The sequence below is a fragment of the Coenobita brevimanus genome, chromosome 98, assembly GCF_032717465.1.
Source record: "Coenobita brevimanus isolate Jiangsu-jjx chromosome 98, ASM3271746v2, whole genome shotgun sequence".
Taxonomy (NCBI): domain Eukaryota; kingdom Metazoa; phylum Arthropoda; class Malacostraca; order Decapoda; family Coenobitidae; genus Coenobita; species Coenobita brevimanus.
The window spans coordinates 15,773,076-15,793,170 of record NC_137051.1 but is presented as its reverse complement, the minus strand read 5'-3'; the positions used below and the strand labels follow the sequence as shown (position 1 = coordinate 15,793,170).

At 40.6% G+C, this 20,095-nt stretch overlaps 2 protein-coding genes and 1 non-coding gene across 3 annotated transcripts in view; 2 read left to right on the top strand and 1 right to left on the bottom strand.

Moving 5' to 3' along the window:
- Positions 1-4,214: 4,214 nt before the first annotated feature.
- LOC145414319 (5S ribosomal RNA) lies at positions 4,215-4,333 on the top strand. Its single transcript, XR_013899858.1, has one exon. It is a non-coding gene; the product is annotated as a 5S ribosomal RNA (ribosomal RNA).
- Positions 4,334-10,373: 6,040 nt separating this feature from the next.
- Positions 10,374-12,197, top strand: MetRS-m (Methionyl-tRNA synthetase, mitochondrial). Its single transcript, XM_080283776.1, has one exon. It carries the CDS (start codon positions 10,491-10,493, stop codon positions 12,195-12,197), a length of 1,707 nt encoding a protein of 568 aa, XP_080139902.1. The 5' UTR covers positions 10,374-10,490.
- Positions 12,198-14,317: 2,120 nt separating this feature from the next.
- LOC145414256 (tubulin beta chain) overlaps positions 14,318-20,095 on the bottom strand; it is a 32,408-nt gene continuing 26,630 nt past the window's right edge. Inside the window, exons 4-5 of the mRNA XM_080283855.1 lie at positions 16,888-17,132; positions 14,318-16,574 (exon numbers count right to left, since the gene is read on the bottom strand). Of these exons, the coding sequence (XP_080139981.1) occupies positions 15,762-16,574; positions 16,888-17,132 (1,058 nt within the window). The 3' untranslated portion in view covers positions 14,318-15,761. The remainder of the gene's footprint in view (positions 16,575-16,887; positions 17,133-20,095) is intronic.

Below are 20,095 nucleotides of genomic sequence, written 5' to 3'. Positions count from 1 at the left end.
TTTAATATTGCCATTTATTTTTCGACCAACCCTGGTATTTAGTGATAACCACCATACATCTGACAGGCTGAAATGGCCTATAGCCTGTTGGCCATCAAGCCGTAATGATTACCTGTTATGTCTCAAATCGAAGATCCACCCGATAGACAACAACAACCTTATTTATAGCGTTACCTCCTCACGCGCTTCGTGACGACGAATAAGCAATAAACGTTGACTCTGTAAAGTATATGTAGGTGACACAAATTGAGTTACCCTCGTCTCGCCTAATGATTCGACTCTCTCCTCTTAATCTAGTATGTACTCAATTATTTTGAGCTTTACTTTTTAAAACGAATTAGTCAAACTACTGAATAAGAGATAACAAAAACAAGATGGTCATGTTGTGCTGCCAATATAAACGTGTACCGAAATACTATGTGATAATGCTGTGACGTAAACAAACGTGGCTAGAAGTCTGGGAAGGTTGGGTACAAGCAACGCTACGGTAGTCGTAGTGGGATGTAAATTATGCAAGTACAAGCAGATACATTGCACACAATGAAAACTTTTTGTTGCCATATATTCATTATTTTCATTTACACAGTATGATATGAGATTCTTCCTGCAGTAAAAACTTGTAATTATGCTGTTGCTTACCTTAATAGGAACTACCGATAAGAGACCGGTAGGTGAGTAATTCTCTGCTTGGTTATTTGTCTAAACTTATTTATATTTGGACAAGATAATTATATGAATTGGATGGAGTGTCCTTGTTATATAAATAAACATTCACTTTAAGCAATAGAAACACCTAACCAAATCATTTCTTCCTGATTAAGTTCTTGTAATTATTTCTGGAGTGGTAAAGAAACGTTTCATGTTAAATCTGTTTCCTGCATAGTGGCAGGAGGAACAGCCCTAACCTATGTGTTTAAACTTAATGGTAAATTTTTACAGGTGGACAATACACTCCCCAGGTAGTGCAATATATTTTTCTGGTAGTTTTTGATGCGGAAATCTGACTTAGCTTAACTATACCTACCAATTATACCTAACTTAGTCTAACGTAACCTAACCTCCAACTTGAAAATTGGGAAACAATATCCACCTTTAAGTATGTTCAACAAGTTTCTTCCTTTATGCCCAAAGCAAACAATCATTGGTATGGCTTAAGGAACATGGCAATAATAACGAGGGAAACTTTTCAGCAGGAAAAGGTAATTTACCACCCTGAAAATTGTCAGAAAAATACAGAAAAACTGGAGGAATGTGAACTGAAGTGGTAAGGTCTTTCTGCTGCTCAGTGTAAAATGTACATTTACCTTTAGGGTATATACTGTACAACAAATTACCTAATTGCAAGCAGTTTACTCAGACTAGTTGGCTACGTTGTCCTGTTGCATGGAAACTATTTTTTTTTTTTTAACCTCGACCTAAAGATAGCAGAGTGCCACACTTTGATTTTTTTTTTTTTTTTTTTTTTTGCATAGTTTCAGCTAGTCAAGAACTTACCTCAGATTATTGTGATGCATGAGACAGCTTTTGAAGTGCTGAATATGACGTCCGTTTTTGTAATCCATTTTTTCAGGCTCATTCACAGGCTGTGGTCATTTCACATATATACCGGGTATTTGGAGCTTAGCTATGTTAGCTCTTTGAGTCTTGTTTTGTAGTGCCCCAGAAAGAGTGGGAAATAGATGAAAACAGAAAAGTTGGATAGAGATTTTTTTTTTTTTTGTTTTTTTTTTTTTTTAAGCTGACTTTCCATGTTTCTTTGCTGTGGGTGAGTGGTCAGCATTGCAGACCACGAAGCTGCTGGCTTCTGTGTGCCAGGGTTCAGATCCTTGTGCAGGCAGCTGTTGTCACTCAACTCAGGTGTCCTTCCATGCTTTTTAGGTCTGTAGCTAGGTAAAACAAGTGCCTTGGGTAGTATGCAGGGGAGATAACTGTGGTAACTTGAATGATGTAATGGTCTGGGATTCAAGGATATTTGGTGGAAAATACACCACAGGCTCAAGCCAAAGTTACAGAGATGAGCAATGTGGCCAAGTGTCATAAGGTTTCAGCCCCCTAATTTACCTTTATCTATTTTTGTCCAGACTGATAATCATTGTGCAGATTTGGGAGGTTTTGTAATTATAACTCAAAGAATACCCTGCACGGCATCATGCCTAACTGAATGTGCTTACCTGCTTACACCGGGATAAGGTCCACCATCCATTATCTTGTTTTTGCTGACCTGTTACTTGTTTTGTGTTACGGTAAGTTTAGAGTCAAAGTAAGCCAAGATCTGAATCAGGGGATGCCGGAGTTAGGACAGAAGAATGTAGACTGGATGTTGCCTGTATGAGTAGGTTAATTATGATACAGTCTGTGTATTTCATTAGTCTCATTTTCTTCACATCTTTTTCCCATTTGTCGGGATCACCATTGATGAGGAAAGAAAAGGGTGTAACATCAAAAGACAAGAAGTCATATCAAGAATGGATCTCGCCTTTGTTAAGAGTATCAAAAACTGTTTCAGACAATACATGTCAAAGAACAAGCTTCCCAGAATCATTCTGATTTTTGGTTACAGGAGGATTTCAAGAACTAGCTCTGTCTGTCTGTCTCACTCTGTGCAGACACAAAATGCTTCACTGTCATAGATTGTAGCAGTTTTCGCAGAGCCACACCACACCACACAATGCACCATACCACCCTCTTACACCAGACCTCATAAAATCACCCTCCCACACCATCCCTCCTTGGGAGGGGGGGGGGAGAATACTTCCCCATTATCCATGCTTGTTGTAAGAGGTGACTAAAAGGTGCCTTTTTGTCTCCAGTCCATCTGTCCTTACTGTCCTCTTCTGCTCTTTTGTCCTACCTTTCATCTTGATATTTCCATGTTTCTTCCAGCCTTTATTTTCCCTCTACTCCTACAGTGCCATGTAGCCATAGCAGCCTATGGCATTTTGCAAATTCTTCATTATTCCTTCCTTCCTTTCTCCCACACCACATTATACCAAGAGCATTAACTGAAAGGCCTTGAAGCCTCCACTTCTTGTACATTTGTACAATATCTGTTTCTTTCTCTAGGTACCGGTAATATTTTATCCAGTCATATTAAAACATGTGTTGGATTTGAGATTTGGAATATTTTGGGAACACTGGGAATTCTCAATACTTTCAGATCCCATCCAAAAACATTTGCTGCCTTTCAACAAAACCTACAGTTTAGTATTGTGCATGGATGCTGACATGACCTTGCCTTAAGAAGACTGACTTCCATCACAGAACACCATCATTGCTGTACAGTAGGATCTGCTTGAAAAGCTATGATTAACATCAGTTTTATGATTCGGAAAATTCCATGAGACACTCAGAATCGGGTAACCTTGCTCCCCACATGGTTACCTTACATAAACTTATGCCAATACCTGGGGACAGAATATATACTGATCAGTCTCCAGACTTGGTTTTCTATAATGGTAACTTTTATTTACACAAGTTATCAAATTACTGTACTACCCTAAAGTTTCACTCATTGCAACAGGAGTTGATCTTGTGCAAGAAACACTTTTATATAGTTTCACTGTTATCTTTGCTCTTCATTATCAGTCCTCCTCTCATCATCTTCCCATCAATTTTTCTTCATCTCTCTCTCTCTCTCTCTCTCTCTCTCTCTCTCTCTCTCTCTCTCTCTCTCTCTCTCTCTCTCTCTCTCTCTCTCCAGGTTTCATATTCTCTTGTGTAGCTTTTATGCTCTACAATCCTTTCAGTCTTGTTCTTGGTCTTCATATCTACATTTTTCCATTGAATTGACTTTTGTGCAGCCTGTTTTCCTTCTAGCTATCTCATTCTCAACCTTCCTGTCCTGTTTCATCAACCTAGCTTCATTAAATTCCCTCTGATTTTCTTGTGCCTCGTCTCAGCCCTTTTCTAATAATCCTACTAAGTTTGCATCCATTGCTACATTCTCTTGCCTAACTTTCCATCTTATTCTCAGCCTTCTTCTACTTATTCTGTCAGTGACTATGGATCATTACACTTTGTTCATTATTTCCCTTCCAGCTTCATTACAGTACATTCTGTTCATTATCCTCCCAAATTGTTAGCTTTCCCATCACTTTCCAATATACCTGGCTTCTACAACTTTGTTCTCATTCCAGACTTGCCATAAGATTAGATGACGGGGCAAAGCATTGAGATTGCTAGACCATAGTTATGCTTTATCAAATATATTAATCATGAACGGCCATGCCACGTTGAGTACACCGCTTCCCGTCCGATCAGCGAAGTTAAGCAACGTTGGGTCTGGTTAGTACTTGGATGGGTGACCGCCTGGGAACACCAGATGCTGTTGGCATAACGTTCTCCCTACGTGTCAGGTGGGGTTGGTGGAGGATTAATGCCCCTCCCTGTAAAACAATTAACTCTAAGCCCTTGGCCACCCTGTTTGGGATACATGGCGTCTGGCAACGAATGAAAATGAAAAAAGTGGTAGGTGGTGGCGACCATCATCCACTCACTTGATATAGTGCTGCCTACTTCATCCTTAGCCTTTATCATTCTTTTTCTGTGCCTGCCCTCCTCTCTTCCGATTTCTCCCATCTTTCCTGTCAGTTCTTATTGCTTTTCTTCCATTTACAGGTGGCTTTACATTGCGTGACAAGCCAAATGCTTTTCTGTAGCCCAAGAAACCATTTATAGCACTGGGTGGTAACCATATAACCAAACCACACGTGCCCCCTACTTGTCAACAAGTGGATTGGTGGAGGGTTAGTGCCCCTTCCCATAAAACAAATAACTCAAAGTCAAATGGCCACCCCTTACGGGATTATGGCATCTGGCAATAGATATATAGATAGAAGTACTGTACATACTGCACAGAAGTGTGAAATGTGGCATATTTTGCTTCTGAATACCATACAGTATTTACAAAAGAGCTGATATAACCCATTTTAGTACTTCAGGTTCACAAGATCTATCCATAACATAGCACTGGCCCAGTTACCCTTGTGCCGGCTTGGTTTCTCCATCTTATGGTACCTCTTTGCATGCACCTGTCAGTTTCTCTTGCACAGCATCTGTTATCTTGTGGTTCTCAGTCTCCCTGTCATTGTCCTCCCATTTACTTAAACCTCTAAAGACTGCAATGCTGCCACCCTGCCTGGCCCCAGAACCGCATTTAGGGTCCGATTTTTCAACTTTCCCCAAGGTATATTTTGATCTCTTAAATTTCAGGAGCTAGTTTTTACATGCCAGAATACAGTATGTATACTTTACTCTCATATGTCTACTGATTACCGTACTATCAGTCGTCAAAGAACACCAAAAATAAACATTGTTACTCTTTGCGTATAGAAAGAGAGAAAAAAAAAAAAATGCACCAAAGTAAATTTTGGTCCCATAAATTTGAAGAGGGTATCATGTATCTAATTGTTACTGTACTCTCAACTGTCAAAAAAAAAAAAAAAAAAAAAAAAAAAGCCACCCCTCACTATGAGCAGGAATGGGGTGACATAAGGAGGAATAGAGAGATGGAGGGAGTGTGAGGGGGGTCATTAGGAGGTAGGGAAAGGGAGGGAATATTCCTGCCACATACAACCAATGTGGTCTAGAGGGGGTATGGGGGGTGATTTGAGTGGGAGGAGAAATTGAGGATAGTGCCCAATGTAGCAGAGGGATGTGGAGAAATGGCGGGGGGGGGGGAAGACTCTTCTCCACGGCATCTAGGGGGACCAGTCAGGGCAAACACCACCAGATATTGTACTTTCCATTGGCTAGGCTCCATACACATCATCAAAGAAGTCAGGATATCTCATGCCAGTTTTTGGTACCTTGTGTATGATCGATGATGATAGGACTGTATGTACCAAGGCCCTAACACATCAGTAGATGATCATAGGACTTTAGAGTTAATAAACTCTGTTAATTTTCCTTCCCCCCATCTCCATTTTTTATCTAGCTGTCTTTATTCTCCTATCAGCTTTATTTGCATGGATTCCTTTTATCCTTCCCCTCATATTTGGTCAACCTATTGTCGTTCTCCCATCGTCTTCTTGTTTGTACATTCTCTTCTTTGTTCTTTCACCTCGTTGTGAGTCCTCCTTTCTTCATTCTCTCATTATCTTTGTCTTGATACACACTTTGATAATCATTTATTCTTTTTAGTCGTGTGTTGATAAAATTTTAGTATTTACAATACCTGCTCATCTAGCTTCCTATTTCTTTAAGAAACCAGCTACTGTACCTACTTTTTCTCTCTCTCTCTCTCTCTCTCTTTTTTTTTTTTTTTTTTTCAAGGAAGAAGGAACCAAGGGCCAGGAGCCCGCAAACAGTTCCTTCCAAGAAAAAAACAAAAACAATACAAAAGAGCCAAATTCGAGATCCGTTCATTTTAAGATGTCTGGACACACTGCGTTTGAAAGACTGGAGATCATAGGGAGTACTGTAGGAAATATGGACAGAGGGAGACAGTTCCAGAGTTGACCTGTTGCATAAATGAAGGACTAGGAGTAACAGTTAACTCTTGCATTAGAGAGTTGGACAGAAAAGGGATGAGAGTTTGTTGCTAGATGGGTGCTACGCACCCATCATAGAGGTGGAGGGATGCAAACAGACAGTTCAGATGAGCAGTGACCATTGAAGTAGCAATAGAAAAGAGATAAAGATGCAACAATGCGGCGAAGAGAAAGAGGTTGAAGGAAGCCAGTAAAGAGGAGGAGAGTGAATGAGACGAAAAGCCTTTGATTGAGAAGAGCTGTATGTGGGGAGCCTCCCCACACATGAGAGTTATACTCTACACAGGGGGGGAATAAAACCTGTGTATGAAGTCAACAACTGTGCAGGGGTAAAGAAGGTATGGAGTTGGCTTAGCACACCTAATCTCTTGGCAGCAGATTTTACAAGAGATGTAATATGATCTTATCGAGATAAGTCCCGAGAGAATGAAACCCCAAGTGTGTTTAACCCCTAGAGTATGCAATTCGATCGACTGAACCGGCGTGAAAATCTGCATATGGAGCCAATTTTTCGACTTTTGCAGAAGTAAAAAATGTTATGTCCAAGTTTTAGAGCTTGAATTTATGCACCTTATGCTAAAACTAGAGCATTTTATATCAACTGGTTCATGAGCTATAGCCCATCAAAGTTGGCAGCATGACTCTCGTATTTTGTTCGCTCTCACTCCATTCCTCCCTCATTCCTCCCCTCCTATGGCCTTCCTCACTCACTCCTATCATCCCCCCTCTCTTCCTCCCCTCTTCCTCCTCCCCCCTTTCAGAATTTTCTGGCCCAATTTTTTTTTTTTTTTTTTTTTTTTTTTTTTTTTTTTGAACTATAGTATGCAAAATAATTATGTCAGTGTTCCTCACCTACTCCCAACCCCCTTTCCCCCCAACACTTCTCCCCTCCCCACCTTCCCCCCCCCATCCCCTTCTCTCAAAGGTGTGTAGCTGTCAAAAAAAAAAAAAAAAAAAAAAGCAAAAACATGCAAAATCTTTTTCTTGGTGTTACACACTCCAGCACCCACTCCCCCTCACCCCTCTCCCCTCACCCCTTCCCCTCACCCCTTCCGCCCCATCCCCTCCTCTCAGAGCTGTCAAATCAAGTAGCTGTAAGAATTTCAAGGAATGAAAAAAAGAAGCTAAAGCGTGCAAAAGATAAGCATAGGCAAAAAACCTTTGGCAGGCTATATAAAAATGTTAATCATAGCTTTTCAAGCAGATCCTACTGTACAGCAATGAAGGTGTTCTGTGATGGAAGTCAGTCAGCAAGGTCATGTCAGCATCCATACACAATACTAAACTGTAGGTTTTGTTAAAAGGCAGCAAATGTTTTTGGATGGGATCTGAAAGTATCGAGAATTCCAGGTGTTCCCAAAATATTCCATTGAATTGACTTTTGTGCAGCCTGTTTTCCTTCTAGCTATCTCATTCTCAACCTTCCTGTCCTCTTTCATCAACTTAGCCTAATTAAATTCCCTCTGATTATCTTATGCCTTGTCTCAGCCCCTTTATGGGGAGGCAGTGGCTCAATCGGTAGAGAGATGGCCTGCGGTCCTAACGGACCCACGTTCAAATCCCGGCTGGGGCAGGGAACAGTTTAAGGATTTGAATTTCATTAAATCAGGCTTTACTGATCTACCAGAAGCCCCGCCGACATGTCTTAAAAATCCCCCTGCTAATACCGAGACACCAGCCCTGTATGAGACAGCCCTAGCATGTATGCAATATGGATGGTGGATGTTAGTGCCAAAGTGGTGACATGTAGAGGTGTATGGTATGTAGGAGGACTGGCCTTGATAGCTGGCTGTGAAGCCTGTGCCCAGTCAGACACATTAAAAAAAAAAATTACATAATTGTGCAAGTAACATGCTTTTCCCCAAAAAAAACATGGAAATTCATTAAAAAACATGAAAAAACATACATTCTGTGTTTCATGCATTAGTGTATACAATTACACAAACAATAATCTGGTAATGAATGAAAACATGCAACATGAATAGTAACAGTGACGTATAATGCTCTAGGCGGGGTGTGTGAGTTGTAAGCGTACAGCATACTACAGGGGGTGGGGGGTGGGGGTGGGATGGGGAGAGGCCTGGAGGGGTGGTACAGGGGTATAGAGATGGGAGGCAGACAGTCACCAGACAAAGAGGACAGGCAGAGAGGGAGTACAGGGTTGTGGAGGGTGGGTAAGGGGGATATAACCCTCCCCAGGGAGACAGGGAGGGGGGAAAGGGGGGGGGACCATGGCGGCGTGATAGAGGATGGTGTGGTGGGGGAGGGGGAGGGAGGGAGCAGGAGGCAGCCAGAGACAAGGGAGGAGGAGAAGGAACAAAGGTAGTGGGGTAGAGGGGGGAAACGAGAGGGCCATGGGGGAGCCCCCCCCCTCATTGTGGGTATGGGCCTGGATCCTCCTTCCTGCCTGTTCAGCACTTAGTTCTGATTGGTTGGAAGGGATATAGGTCACAATCGGGGCAGAGCATGTTGTCCCCAATTTTTCCCTGAAGCCCCTCTGTTGATCACGTTAGAGATCTTGTGTAATCCTGAAAAAGGATCGATCGACCCAGTTAGCACCAGAGGGGTTTAGGATGATACAGGATTTTGGATATTATTAAACATTAGTGGATTCTCCTGTGGAAGATTTTATTGGGTTGATAGGTGTAAGAACTGAGTCATTGATGCATTAAAAACAAGATTATTTTTACCCCAGTCAGAGATATGAACCAAGTCAGATATTAGGTATGCCATAGACTCATCCCTTGTTTGTTGAAGTAATTGTTGAGATAGATGTTGCAAGAACCGATTGGAAAGGCAAAGGGTGGAATTATCAGTGTATGAGTGGATAGGGTTAGATGTGCAGCTTAGAAAGTCATTGATGAATAAAAGGAAGAGAGCTGGTGATAGGACAGAGTCCTGAGGAACACCGCTGTTGATAGGTCTAGGAGAAAAATGATGGCCATCTACAACAGCAGCTATAGAACAACCAGAAAGGAAGTTATAGATGAAGGCACAGATAGAAAGATAGAAATTGTAAGAGGGCAGTTTGGAAATTAAAGATTTATACCAGACCCGATTGAAAGCCTCTGAGGGTATCAAGTGCAATGGCGAAGCTTTCACCAAAGTCCCTAAAGGAGGATGACCAGGAGTCTGAAAAGTAGGTGAGAAGATTGCCAGTGGAGTGTCCCTGACAGAACCAATACTGTACTGATGATCAGAAAGAAGGTTGTAATAGGAAAGATGCTTTTAAATTTTTCTGTTAAGAATAGACTCGAAGACTTTTGAGACACAAGATGTTAAAGCAATTGGGCGATAGTTAGAGCGTTGGAAATGGTCACCCTTCTTTGGGACTGGCTGAATGAGAGCAAGCTTTCAGCAAGCAGGAAAGGTACAAGTTGATAGACAAAGGCAAAAGAGTTTACCGAGGCAGGGTGTAAGCACAGAAGCACAATTCTTGAGGACAACACGAGGGACTCCATCAGGCCCATATGCCTTGCTAGTACAGTATTGAGGCCATTGATGGCAGAAAATACATCAGCAGAGGAAATTTTAATGTCAGCCATGAGGCATGTGCCTGTCTGCTAGCCTGATTATTTACTTATATACCTTTTATACAGTATAATTATATGCATGCTTGTGTTGTTATTTCCCCCTGTACTTATGGTACACAAGCTACCAAAACTCATCCTGCAGGAAAAAAGAAAAAAAAAATTTGCACCATTTCCTGTCATCATATATGTTTATAGTTTATGTACCACAGTGTATGATGATAAGGCTTAGTATTGACTGAATTTTCAAATAGTCAAATGTTGACCTTTGTTTATACTTTCAGAGTCAAGACATAATAACCCTCTTCGAGGAGGATACTACCAAGTACAAGCAGCCCCCTGCCTCTCTCAGACTACAAGGTCCTCTAGCTGTCAGAGTGCAAAATCATCCTTCCTAATTAATGCAGGGAAGTGGAGCCAAGAGTTGATCCCATATGTTGATCTGCGTACAAAGCAGCTACTTTTCAAGATGATGATTGGAAAAACTGTGGCAACCAGAACTATAGTTCAGGTGTTAAGAATTAATGTAGAAATGAGGAGCAGATTGTTGCTCACACAGTTTGTTAGAACTTTTAAAGCTAAATCTGACAAGAGGGAAAGTTTCTTTATAACAACTCCGATATTTTATGTAAATGCTCAACCTCATCTTGGTCATGTTTACTCTGTTGTACTTGCTGATGCTGCAGCCAGATTTCAGCAGTTATGTGGTATACAAAAAGACCAGATTATCTTCTCAACTGGAACTGATGAACATGGTTTGAAAATCCAACAGGCTGCAGCTGCTGGTCAGTGTGATGTTTTGAAGTTTTGCAGTGATGTTTCTGGGAAATTTAAGACTCTTTTTGATATGACAAACATTGGCTACACTCAGTATATACGAACTGTAGAAGAGAGACATAAAAGAGCTGTCCAGCATATTTTCAGCACTTTAATGGATAAAGGCTATATTTTTCGTGGCAACTACAGTGGATGGTACTGCATACCTGATGAAACATTTCTCACAGAAGCACAAGTAAAAGAAGTAACTCTTCCATCAGGTGAGAAAAAAATGGTGAGTGCAGAGAGTGGTCATACTGTAGAATGGAGCAGTGAGGACAATTATATGTTTCAACTGTCAAAATTTCAGGATGATTTGCAGTACTGGTTAAAATTTGATAAGCGAGTGCAGCCCAAGAGGTTCCAGGACCAGTTGCTCCTATGGCTGGATAGTGAGTTACCAGACCTGTCAGTATCTCGACCAAGGTCAAGGATCTCATGGGGTGTACCTGTGCCAGGAGATGCTAATCACACTGTGTATGTTTGGGTTGATGCCTTGATTAATTACCTTACAGTTGCTGGCTACCCTGAGTTGACAGTATGGCCTCCTGATGTTCAGGTGTTGGGAAAGGACATTCTGCGTTTTCATGGTCTTTATTGGCCTGCCTTACTTATTGCAGCAGGACTAGAACCACCTAACTCCCTTCTTTGCCACTCACACTGGACAGTTGAAGGGACTAAAATGAGCAAATCACTTGGAAATGTGGTGTGTCCTTGGACAAGTATTGAACGTTACACTGTGGATGGTTTACGTTATCTCTTACTGCGAGGTGGAACACCACATTCAGACAGCAATTGGAGTGACACACAAGCAATTTTGACCCTTAATGGTGAGCTTGCAAATATTCTGGGGAACCTCTTAAATCGTTGTACTGCCCCCTCCCTCAATCCTGGCCTGTTGGTGCCACCCTTGAGCCCTCACTACTTTCAGACGATGCCAGCTGCTGGCTATAGGCTAGTGGATCAGATGGCTAACCTCCCCAACACTGTAGCCAGACATTACACAGACTTCAATTTCTACCATGGGCTAGAAGAGATCATTGCAGTTGTCCGTCAGGCTAATGTTTTTGTCCAGGATGCAAAACCTTGGGAATTGAAAAACCTTCCTGACAGAACTAAGCTTGACTCAGTGTTGCGCCTTGCTCTAGAAGCTGTGCGTTTTGCAGGCGTGACACTACAACCCATTGTACCATCACTGGCATCACAGCTTCTGGATACCCTAATGGTACCAGAACACCACAGAGGCTGGGACAGTCTAGAAACTAATACTGATGTAATTCTGAAAAAAAGTTGTTTACATGTGTCACGCCCCCTCGGTGCACGTAAGAAGCTCTTCATGAAACTAAAAGGATCGCTGTAACATCAATTGCTGCTCATACTCTGGATGAAGTTAGTTTTAAAACCTTCTGCAATACGGGATTGCTGCCCATACTCTGGATGAAGCTAGTTTTAAAACCTTCTGCAGTACGGTGCAATTCCCCCAATCCAAAGTGGTCAGGATCACGAGGCTTGTGGAATATTGAAAATTTTTTGGAAAACTGGAACTTTCTGTTATTAGCAGCAGTTATATGTATAGAAACCCACCTAATTGGCATTTCCATTTATTATTCACTGTATCCATGCCCAAATTAATTATCTCACAATCATAGTTTTGGTGGTTCATGTATGAAAACTTGGGAATAAACTGTGCTGACTTTTTTGTTCACAGGGACAGAATCCATCCATCCATCATCCAATCCAGTGTTGCCCTATGAGGAGCATAGGAGCCTGAGGCTAAGCAAGTTGGTCCTAACATTTAAGATGAGAGGACAGAATCACACACACACACACACACACACACACACACAAAATGAAGCGAGTCTTGTAGCTCAGGTGAGTCCATCTTGAGATAGGAAGTTAATGTTAACTACTGTGACACTTTTTCAATATAACAGCAAGTGTAAGCGAACAGATTTTTCTGATGCATCAGGTTGGACAAAAGTGTACTCTCTGATTCAGGCTGAGGCCAGCAGACCTCTTGCAAATTCTGCTGGAGAGACAGTTCTATGTGTACAGTGTAGTCATGACACTAGACAACACACATAAAGGAAACTTTCTACCTGTGCCCAGAAAGATTGTATGAGAGTTAAGAGATCAACTACACTCCATGGGTGTAACATCTGATCTGCCAATAAAGCATCCAGTAGTAATACAAAATCTTTAAGATAACCTGAAATCCTGATGGTAAATCTACATGTCCACATCTCACACAGGCTGGCAACTAAAACATTTTTTTTTATTAAATATATTCTTTACCTTTATTTGTTTTTCAGTCAATTGATTGTTTCAGAATTCTTTTAGAAAGCTGGAATTTTTGGAAATCTAGAAATTGGATTTTGGTGATTACTCTATATTAAAATATACTATACTGTAGTTTATTCCTGAACTATAATTTTAAAAACATTTGATTCCATTTGTTGTCCCACAGTGTTTACAACTGTAACTCAAGGTATCATTCACCTACAGGAGTAAAAAGAATGTTTGAGCATCATTTTGTTTGTACAGCCACTGGGCCTCTTCACTATTCACACAATTACACATTCCAACTTTTTTTTTTTTTTTTTTTTTTTTTTTTTTTTTTTTATATAGTAAACACTTTGCCTAAGAACATGGAAACCATTCCCATCATATATTTTGATGCCTACAAACATTTCTTGTCCATTTTTGTTATAGATCACATGAATCCACGGATAGTACTGTAGTTTTGATTAGTCTGTCTGTTGTTTGTCTCCTTTCATGTACAGTACTGTTGAATAGGGAAATACAAGAGCTGACACTTTTTTATATCATATTTTGTTCTAAACTTTTTTTTTTTTTTTTTTTTTTTTTTTTTGAGTGTGCCAGCACCACTCACTCACTCACTCAATGATGTGTCACCTTCACATCACTTTACAGTGAGTGACAAGCCAATAGGTTCTTATAGCCCAGGTAATCATTTATAACACTAGATGGAAATCATATAACAATATAAATGCCTGGTGATATAGTGGATTTAGATACTCTGGTTGTGTCTTATTGTTTGGGTTTCTTGCTCACTTGATGTTCCTTAGGGCTGAGCAACTAGTCACTCTTACCTTCAGTGTCTGTGAACTGAGTAGCCTAGCTTCAGGCTTTTGTGCTGAAGATGGAGCATTATAGGGCTGGATGTTGGATGGATGCAGAAAGTTGGTTGATTGTCATTTGCAAAAGCAATAAGTTTTAGGTAAAATGGTAACTGCCAGTTTCATATTACAGTGCTTCCTTTAGCACATAATGCCCCAAGGCCAGGCAACAGCTGCAGTAGTCCAGAACATTGAAGAGAAGGGGAATGACTTATACCCCTGGTAGCATTTCATCAATGGAAAATTCTCAGCTACCTCCAGGAAATTCAAACCATAGTTCATAAGGCAAAGTTCTCAGTCTGACTGGTATATTCAATGAAAGTCATAGCACCATACAAATATCTTTATTAAAGACAAAACTGCAGTTGTGAAGTAGTAAATGATAATAATCCTACTTGCCATGAAAATGAAATGACTGAACATATAAATAATTATGCAAATGAAGAGGGATAGATACAACTGAAGAGATACATACAGAAATTGATGTCAAGATGATAGCACACAAGGGAACATTAAATGTGCAGAAGAACCTTTAGGTGTCTTAATGCATAAAATTAAGGGTCATCTTAGATTAGGAAATAAAATACAGTCTTGCCAATTAGTGAAGACATGCCATAAGCTAAGATCCTGATGAGTAAGAGAATTGTATTCCTCAAGTTGTATGTTGGAATGGTGTACCAATGTGGACCTGATGTGACCTCTTTTTATTGAAAGAAAAATATTAAAATTTTTCTGTCAAGTCACTGTGGATCTAATACAGGCATCATATGTGAATATTGCACTTGATCCTTATTGGCAGAATTTGACACCCTTCTTACTTATCACGATCTACCACATCCCTTGCTTGACGTTTCTTCCAGACCAGGTTTAGAACAAAAGTCTGTGAGATAATTTCACCAAGATGGTTTATAATGGCGGCACAATTTTTCAAAAGTGACTTTGTTCTGAACCAAACGTCTGTGAGTGAAGCAAGTGAAAGACACATTAGTCACTTGTCGAATGGCAGTGTATTAGCACGTTGTGTCATGGAATGTTCTTCCACTTAGCTCCTCTCAAAGTATACACTAATTCATATACAGTACATTACAATACTAACATTCACAGTAAGTTAGTTTATTCACTGTGAAACTCAATTATTTCAGTATGAAATCCAATGCTAAAAACATTAATAACATAAGGAAAATCAAGGCAAGAATTATAGCAATGTAGAGGCAAGTGAAGACATATCTCCATGGCTGATGAGATCGTATTTTTTATAAAGGCTTGTCAATTCTCTTGCAAGCTGAAACTACACATAGCATCCGCATTAATCTAAACCAAGAACCAGGCAACACAGAGACTGGCAGGTGTAGTACCCACAGCTAGGGTCATACTCTTAAAATTTAGCACCAGGTAGTTTGTTAACTTTAATATAGTAAAAATTAGGCATGTGTTTACATTTCTGAAAGAGTAAGTGCACCACAAACAGTTGTTTCAATTAACAATTAAATCACCAAGTCTTCCTTCATTCTTGAGCTATCTAAAGCTAGAAAAGTAAAGGTCATTCCAGACACATACATTTCCAGTAGTTAAATAGTTTTTTAGTAAACAAATATGAACATTTAAATTATTACTTCTGGATACTGTGTGTAATGTACTAACCTTTCCAAAAAGCCAATTTTCTCCTCTTAGGACTCTCACCAAAGTAAAGATATTAACCTTTAAAATATTAAGGGTATGACTCTAACAACTGTCACAAGGGTGTAAGATTACAGTACAGCCCCAAGAGTTTACTTTGTGGGCCTCTATGCCTCCTCTGCATGCTCCTCCTCATCTTCATACTCTTCTTCTGCTGTAGCATCCTGGTACTGCTGATATTCTGACACCAGGTCATTCATGTTCGATTCAGCTTCAGTGAACTCCATTTCATCCATACCTTCACCTGTGTACCAGTGGAGGAAAGCCTTTCGCCTGAACATGGCTGTGAACTGTTCAGAAATGCGGCGGAATAGTTCCTGTATGGCCGTTGAGTTGCCAATGAAGGTTGAAGCCATCTTAATTCCACGGGGAGGGATATCACACACAGCTGTCTTGACATTGTTGGGAATCCACTCCACAAAGTATGAGGAATTCTTGTTCTGGATATTCAACATCTGCTCATCTACCTCTTTCATGGACATGCGGCCTCGGAACACAGCAGCCACTGTGAGGTAGCGGCCATGACGGGGATCACAGGCAGCCATCATATTCTTAGCATCAAACATTTGCTGTGTAAGCTCAGGCACAGTAAGGGCACGGTACATCTGAGATCCGCGGGAAGTGAGTGGTGCAAATCCAGGCATGAAGAAGTGAAGTCGAGGGAATGGTACCATGTTGACAGCCAGTTTCCGGAGATCAGCATTAAGCTGGCCAGGGAAGCGAAGGCAGGTGGTGACTCCTGACATAGTAAGGGATACAAGATGATTGAGGTCACCATAGGTTGGAGTGGAGAGTTTAAGAGTGCGGAAGCAGATGTCATAGAGGGCCTCGTTGTCTATGCAGTAGGTCTCATCTGTGTTCTCTACCAGCTGGTGCACTGACAAGGTTGCATTGTATGGTTCCACCACAGTGTCTGAAACCTGAAGGCAGATTTTTCATTGTATAGTATGGGAAGAAACTCATAATACAATGTGTAAAATTATAATCCTTTATTTTAATGTGAAATTAGGTGACTGAATTATCTCTCCCCCCCCCCCCAACTAGACCTCTAGTAGTAAGTTAAAAACAAGCTCCACTAACTCCTTATGTATGATGTTAAAGTATATTTTTTCAGCACAGGGTAAACTCCCACTGGTGAAGGGATTAAGGGTGGAAATTACTATGATGAAGTTAATAATTACAAATCTTTTTATTTAAATATTCAGGAAAAATTATAAATATCCCTTTACGTACTTTAGGGCTGGGTACGACAGAAAAGGTGTTCATGATACGGTCAGGGTACTCTTCACGGATCTTGGAGATAAGCAGTGTGCCCATACCGGAGCCAGTGCCACCACCTAGTGAGTGAGTCAGCTGGAATCCCTGCAGACAGTCACAGCCCTCAGACTCCTTCCTTACCACATCCAGTACTGAGTCAACCAGTTCCGCTCCTTCAGTGTAGTGACCCTTTGCCCAGTTGTTTCCAGCACCACTTTGGCCTGAAATCCAAGTACTGAAAGTCAGTGGATGTATTCTCAGAAAAAAAATGCCACTCCTGTCATGTCATGAGTCATTATGGTACAGTACTCCTAATGTTTCTGGGCTTAGGGCTGTAATTGTAGTAGAAGTAATATACTGTACAGCAATATCCATTTATCCGACGCTGCATTACATGTCATATGTCAATATCCGATGAAGCAAAATTCTATCTATCTATCTATCTATAGCCCGACGCCCTAATCCCGCAAAGGGTGGCTGCAGACAAAACGCCTCCAAGTCGCTCTGTCACCCACCATTTGACTACCCTCCCCCCAACTCACCCCCCCTCCCTCATATACCTCTCAACTCCATCCCTCCACTTCATCCTTGGTCTACCCCTCCCTCTCCCTCCCTCCACCTCACCTGAATTAAAGCAATAACAGTTTTTTATTACATTAACCGACATCAAGCAAGGATACTGAATTTTTTAAACCACCTGCTGCTCCCTGCAACACCTCCACACCATAGATTATACCTGCCAAAACAAAGACCACTGCCCACTTGACTTCAGTCAAAGAGAGTAAGCCGTCTGTTGGTGCGCGCAGTAAGTTCATGATGGAGCTTGTGGGCTTTGTTGCTTTACCAGAGATTCTACAGGGGCCTGTGTTGCCTGCCTCTATGCTGTGTGCATGTCTGTAGCTCCTTTGTGGAAAATAATAAAATATTAAGGTAAATGTGCACGCAATTGATGCCAGTCTGTCTCCTTTATATGTCCTCCTGCATACTATACACCTCTACATGTCACCACTTCAGCGCTAACACCCACCATCCATATTGAATACATGCTAGGGCTGTCACATAAAGGACTGGTGTACAGTATTAGTATTAGCAGGAGTGTTTTTATGACATGCTGGTGGATCTTCTGGTAGATCAGTAAAGTCTGCTTTTATGAAATTCAGATCCTTAAACTGTTCCCTGCCCTCTTTGTGTGTTGTTACTTTTGTAGTCATCTGCTTTTGGCTCAACTCAACTCATCCATCTTCGCATCTCATTCTCAATTTTAATAAATAAAAAAATATTTTCAGTGCCTCTACCTCCTCCTGTGGAAAATCTTAAATGTTCATGCATGCAGATTGTGCCTGGCTGTCTCCTTTGTTATGTAACTTACATAGCTAAGCACCAGCTTGTGGTTGTGCTCATCTCCATATGTGCATCTCATTCTCACTTTTAATCAACAACAATATTCTTAATGCCTGTAACTGAACAAGAATGAAATAGATGGAACAGGTCTGTAGTGGAATATGTATAAAGAAAACACATTTTGAATAATTAAAGTCATGTTAACATAACGTATGAGTGCTTGTGTAAGAATCATATAATGAATGTGATAAGGTGGCCATTGGAAAATCTGTATTGAAACAAGTTTTGCATACTGACAGGGAGATCTGCATCGGATTTTATGAAGGGCTGTATCCTCTGTAGAGGGATGGGGGGAGGGAGGAGGATGGCATTCTCAAGAAATGCATTACGGTATCCAACAGGGGCTTGGTTGAATTATGATGGATAAATGGGGGATTACTGTGTATTACACGGCACATCCAACTCATATTAAGTGCATAAAGGAAGTTAAGTGGATACTAATTTTTTTTTAAACTAATTACCCATATTTTCAGTTTAATGTTTGTACTCGGTTACACTGCTAATGAAAAGCACAAGGATAAGTGTACTGTACTTTGTAAAAATATGGTAGTATATACCTGTACACAATGTACCACCCATCGGGGTACTTACTGTATACAAAAATTAATCGTGGTACACTGTTGCCAAATAATGTACGATAAGGTTATATAACTGCCGTATAGTGAACTCTGTTTTATGCCCAATGAATCATGTTGCAGTAATACATATATGGTCACTTGGTAGAAAATCTACCTTTAAAATAAATTCTGTATATCATTACCAATACAGTAATGTATCAGTATTATTCATGCTGTATGTCAACTGCCCCAACATAACCTTCTTAACTGCACTGTATAAGCTACAGCACAGTAATTAACCAGTAGAGTTCTTAAGGTAATAGGAAAAGTATATGGTAGGATACCTATTGACAGAGTTAGGGAAATAACGGAGGAATTAGTTCAGTACGAACTGGGAGGCTTTAGGATGGAAAAGTTATGCAGATCAGATTTTCATCCTTAGGTCTTTAGTGGAAGAGTTTCTGGACAGGGGAAAGAAGCTGTATGCATCCTTCATGGATTCGGAGAAAGCATATGACAAAGTGGATAGACAAAGAATGTGGAAAATATTAAGAATGTACAGTATGGAGTACATGGGAAATTGTTGAATGCCCTAGAGTATGTATGTATGTGGGTGCTAAGGCTGCAGTTCGTGTTGATAGCAAACTAAGTGGATTTTTGTATCTGAATGTTGGATTAAAATGGATGTATCATGTCTACATGGTTGAACAATCAGTCTATGGATAGGGTTATAAAAGAGATACAAGGTTGGGCAGTGGATGTTGGAGCGACCCTAATGAGAGAGGGCAGCGTTTGGAAACTTCCTGTACTGTTGTTTGCAAATGATAGCCTACTGTACTGTTAGGTGAAGGCGAAGGGGAACCATAAGGCTTGGTAAATGAGTTTGGGAGAGTGCGTAAGAAACGGAATCTAAAGGTGAATGTAGGGAAGAGTAAATTAAGTTATGGTATCTGAGATAAATGAAGTCAATGTATAGCGAGGCTGGATGATGAGGAAATGGAAAATGTTAGTGCATTTAAGTACCTGGGTCGTGTGATGAGTTAAAAAGGAAGTTTGAAGGATGAAGTGCTTGAAAGAGTACAAAAAGGATGAAAAGTTGCTCGTTCTTTGAAAGCAGTGATAAGAAATAGGGAAGTAAGCAGGGAAGTTAAAAAGTTGCTGCATGATAGTATTGTGATACCAACTCTAATGTATGAATGTGAAGCATGGACCTTGTTGGAAGGACA

Coding starts and splice junctions, on each gene's coding strand:
- MetRS-m (XM_080283776.1), top strand. CDS start 10,491: ATGATGATTGGAAAAACTGTGGCAACCAGAACTATAGTTCAGGTGTTA.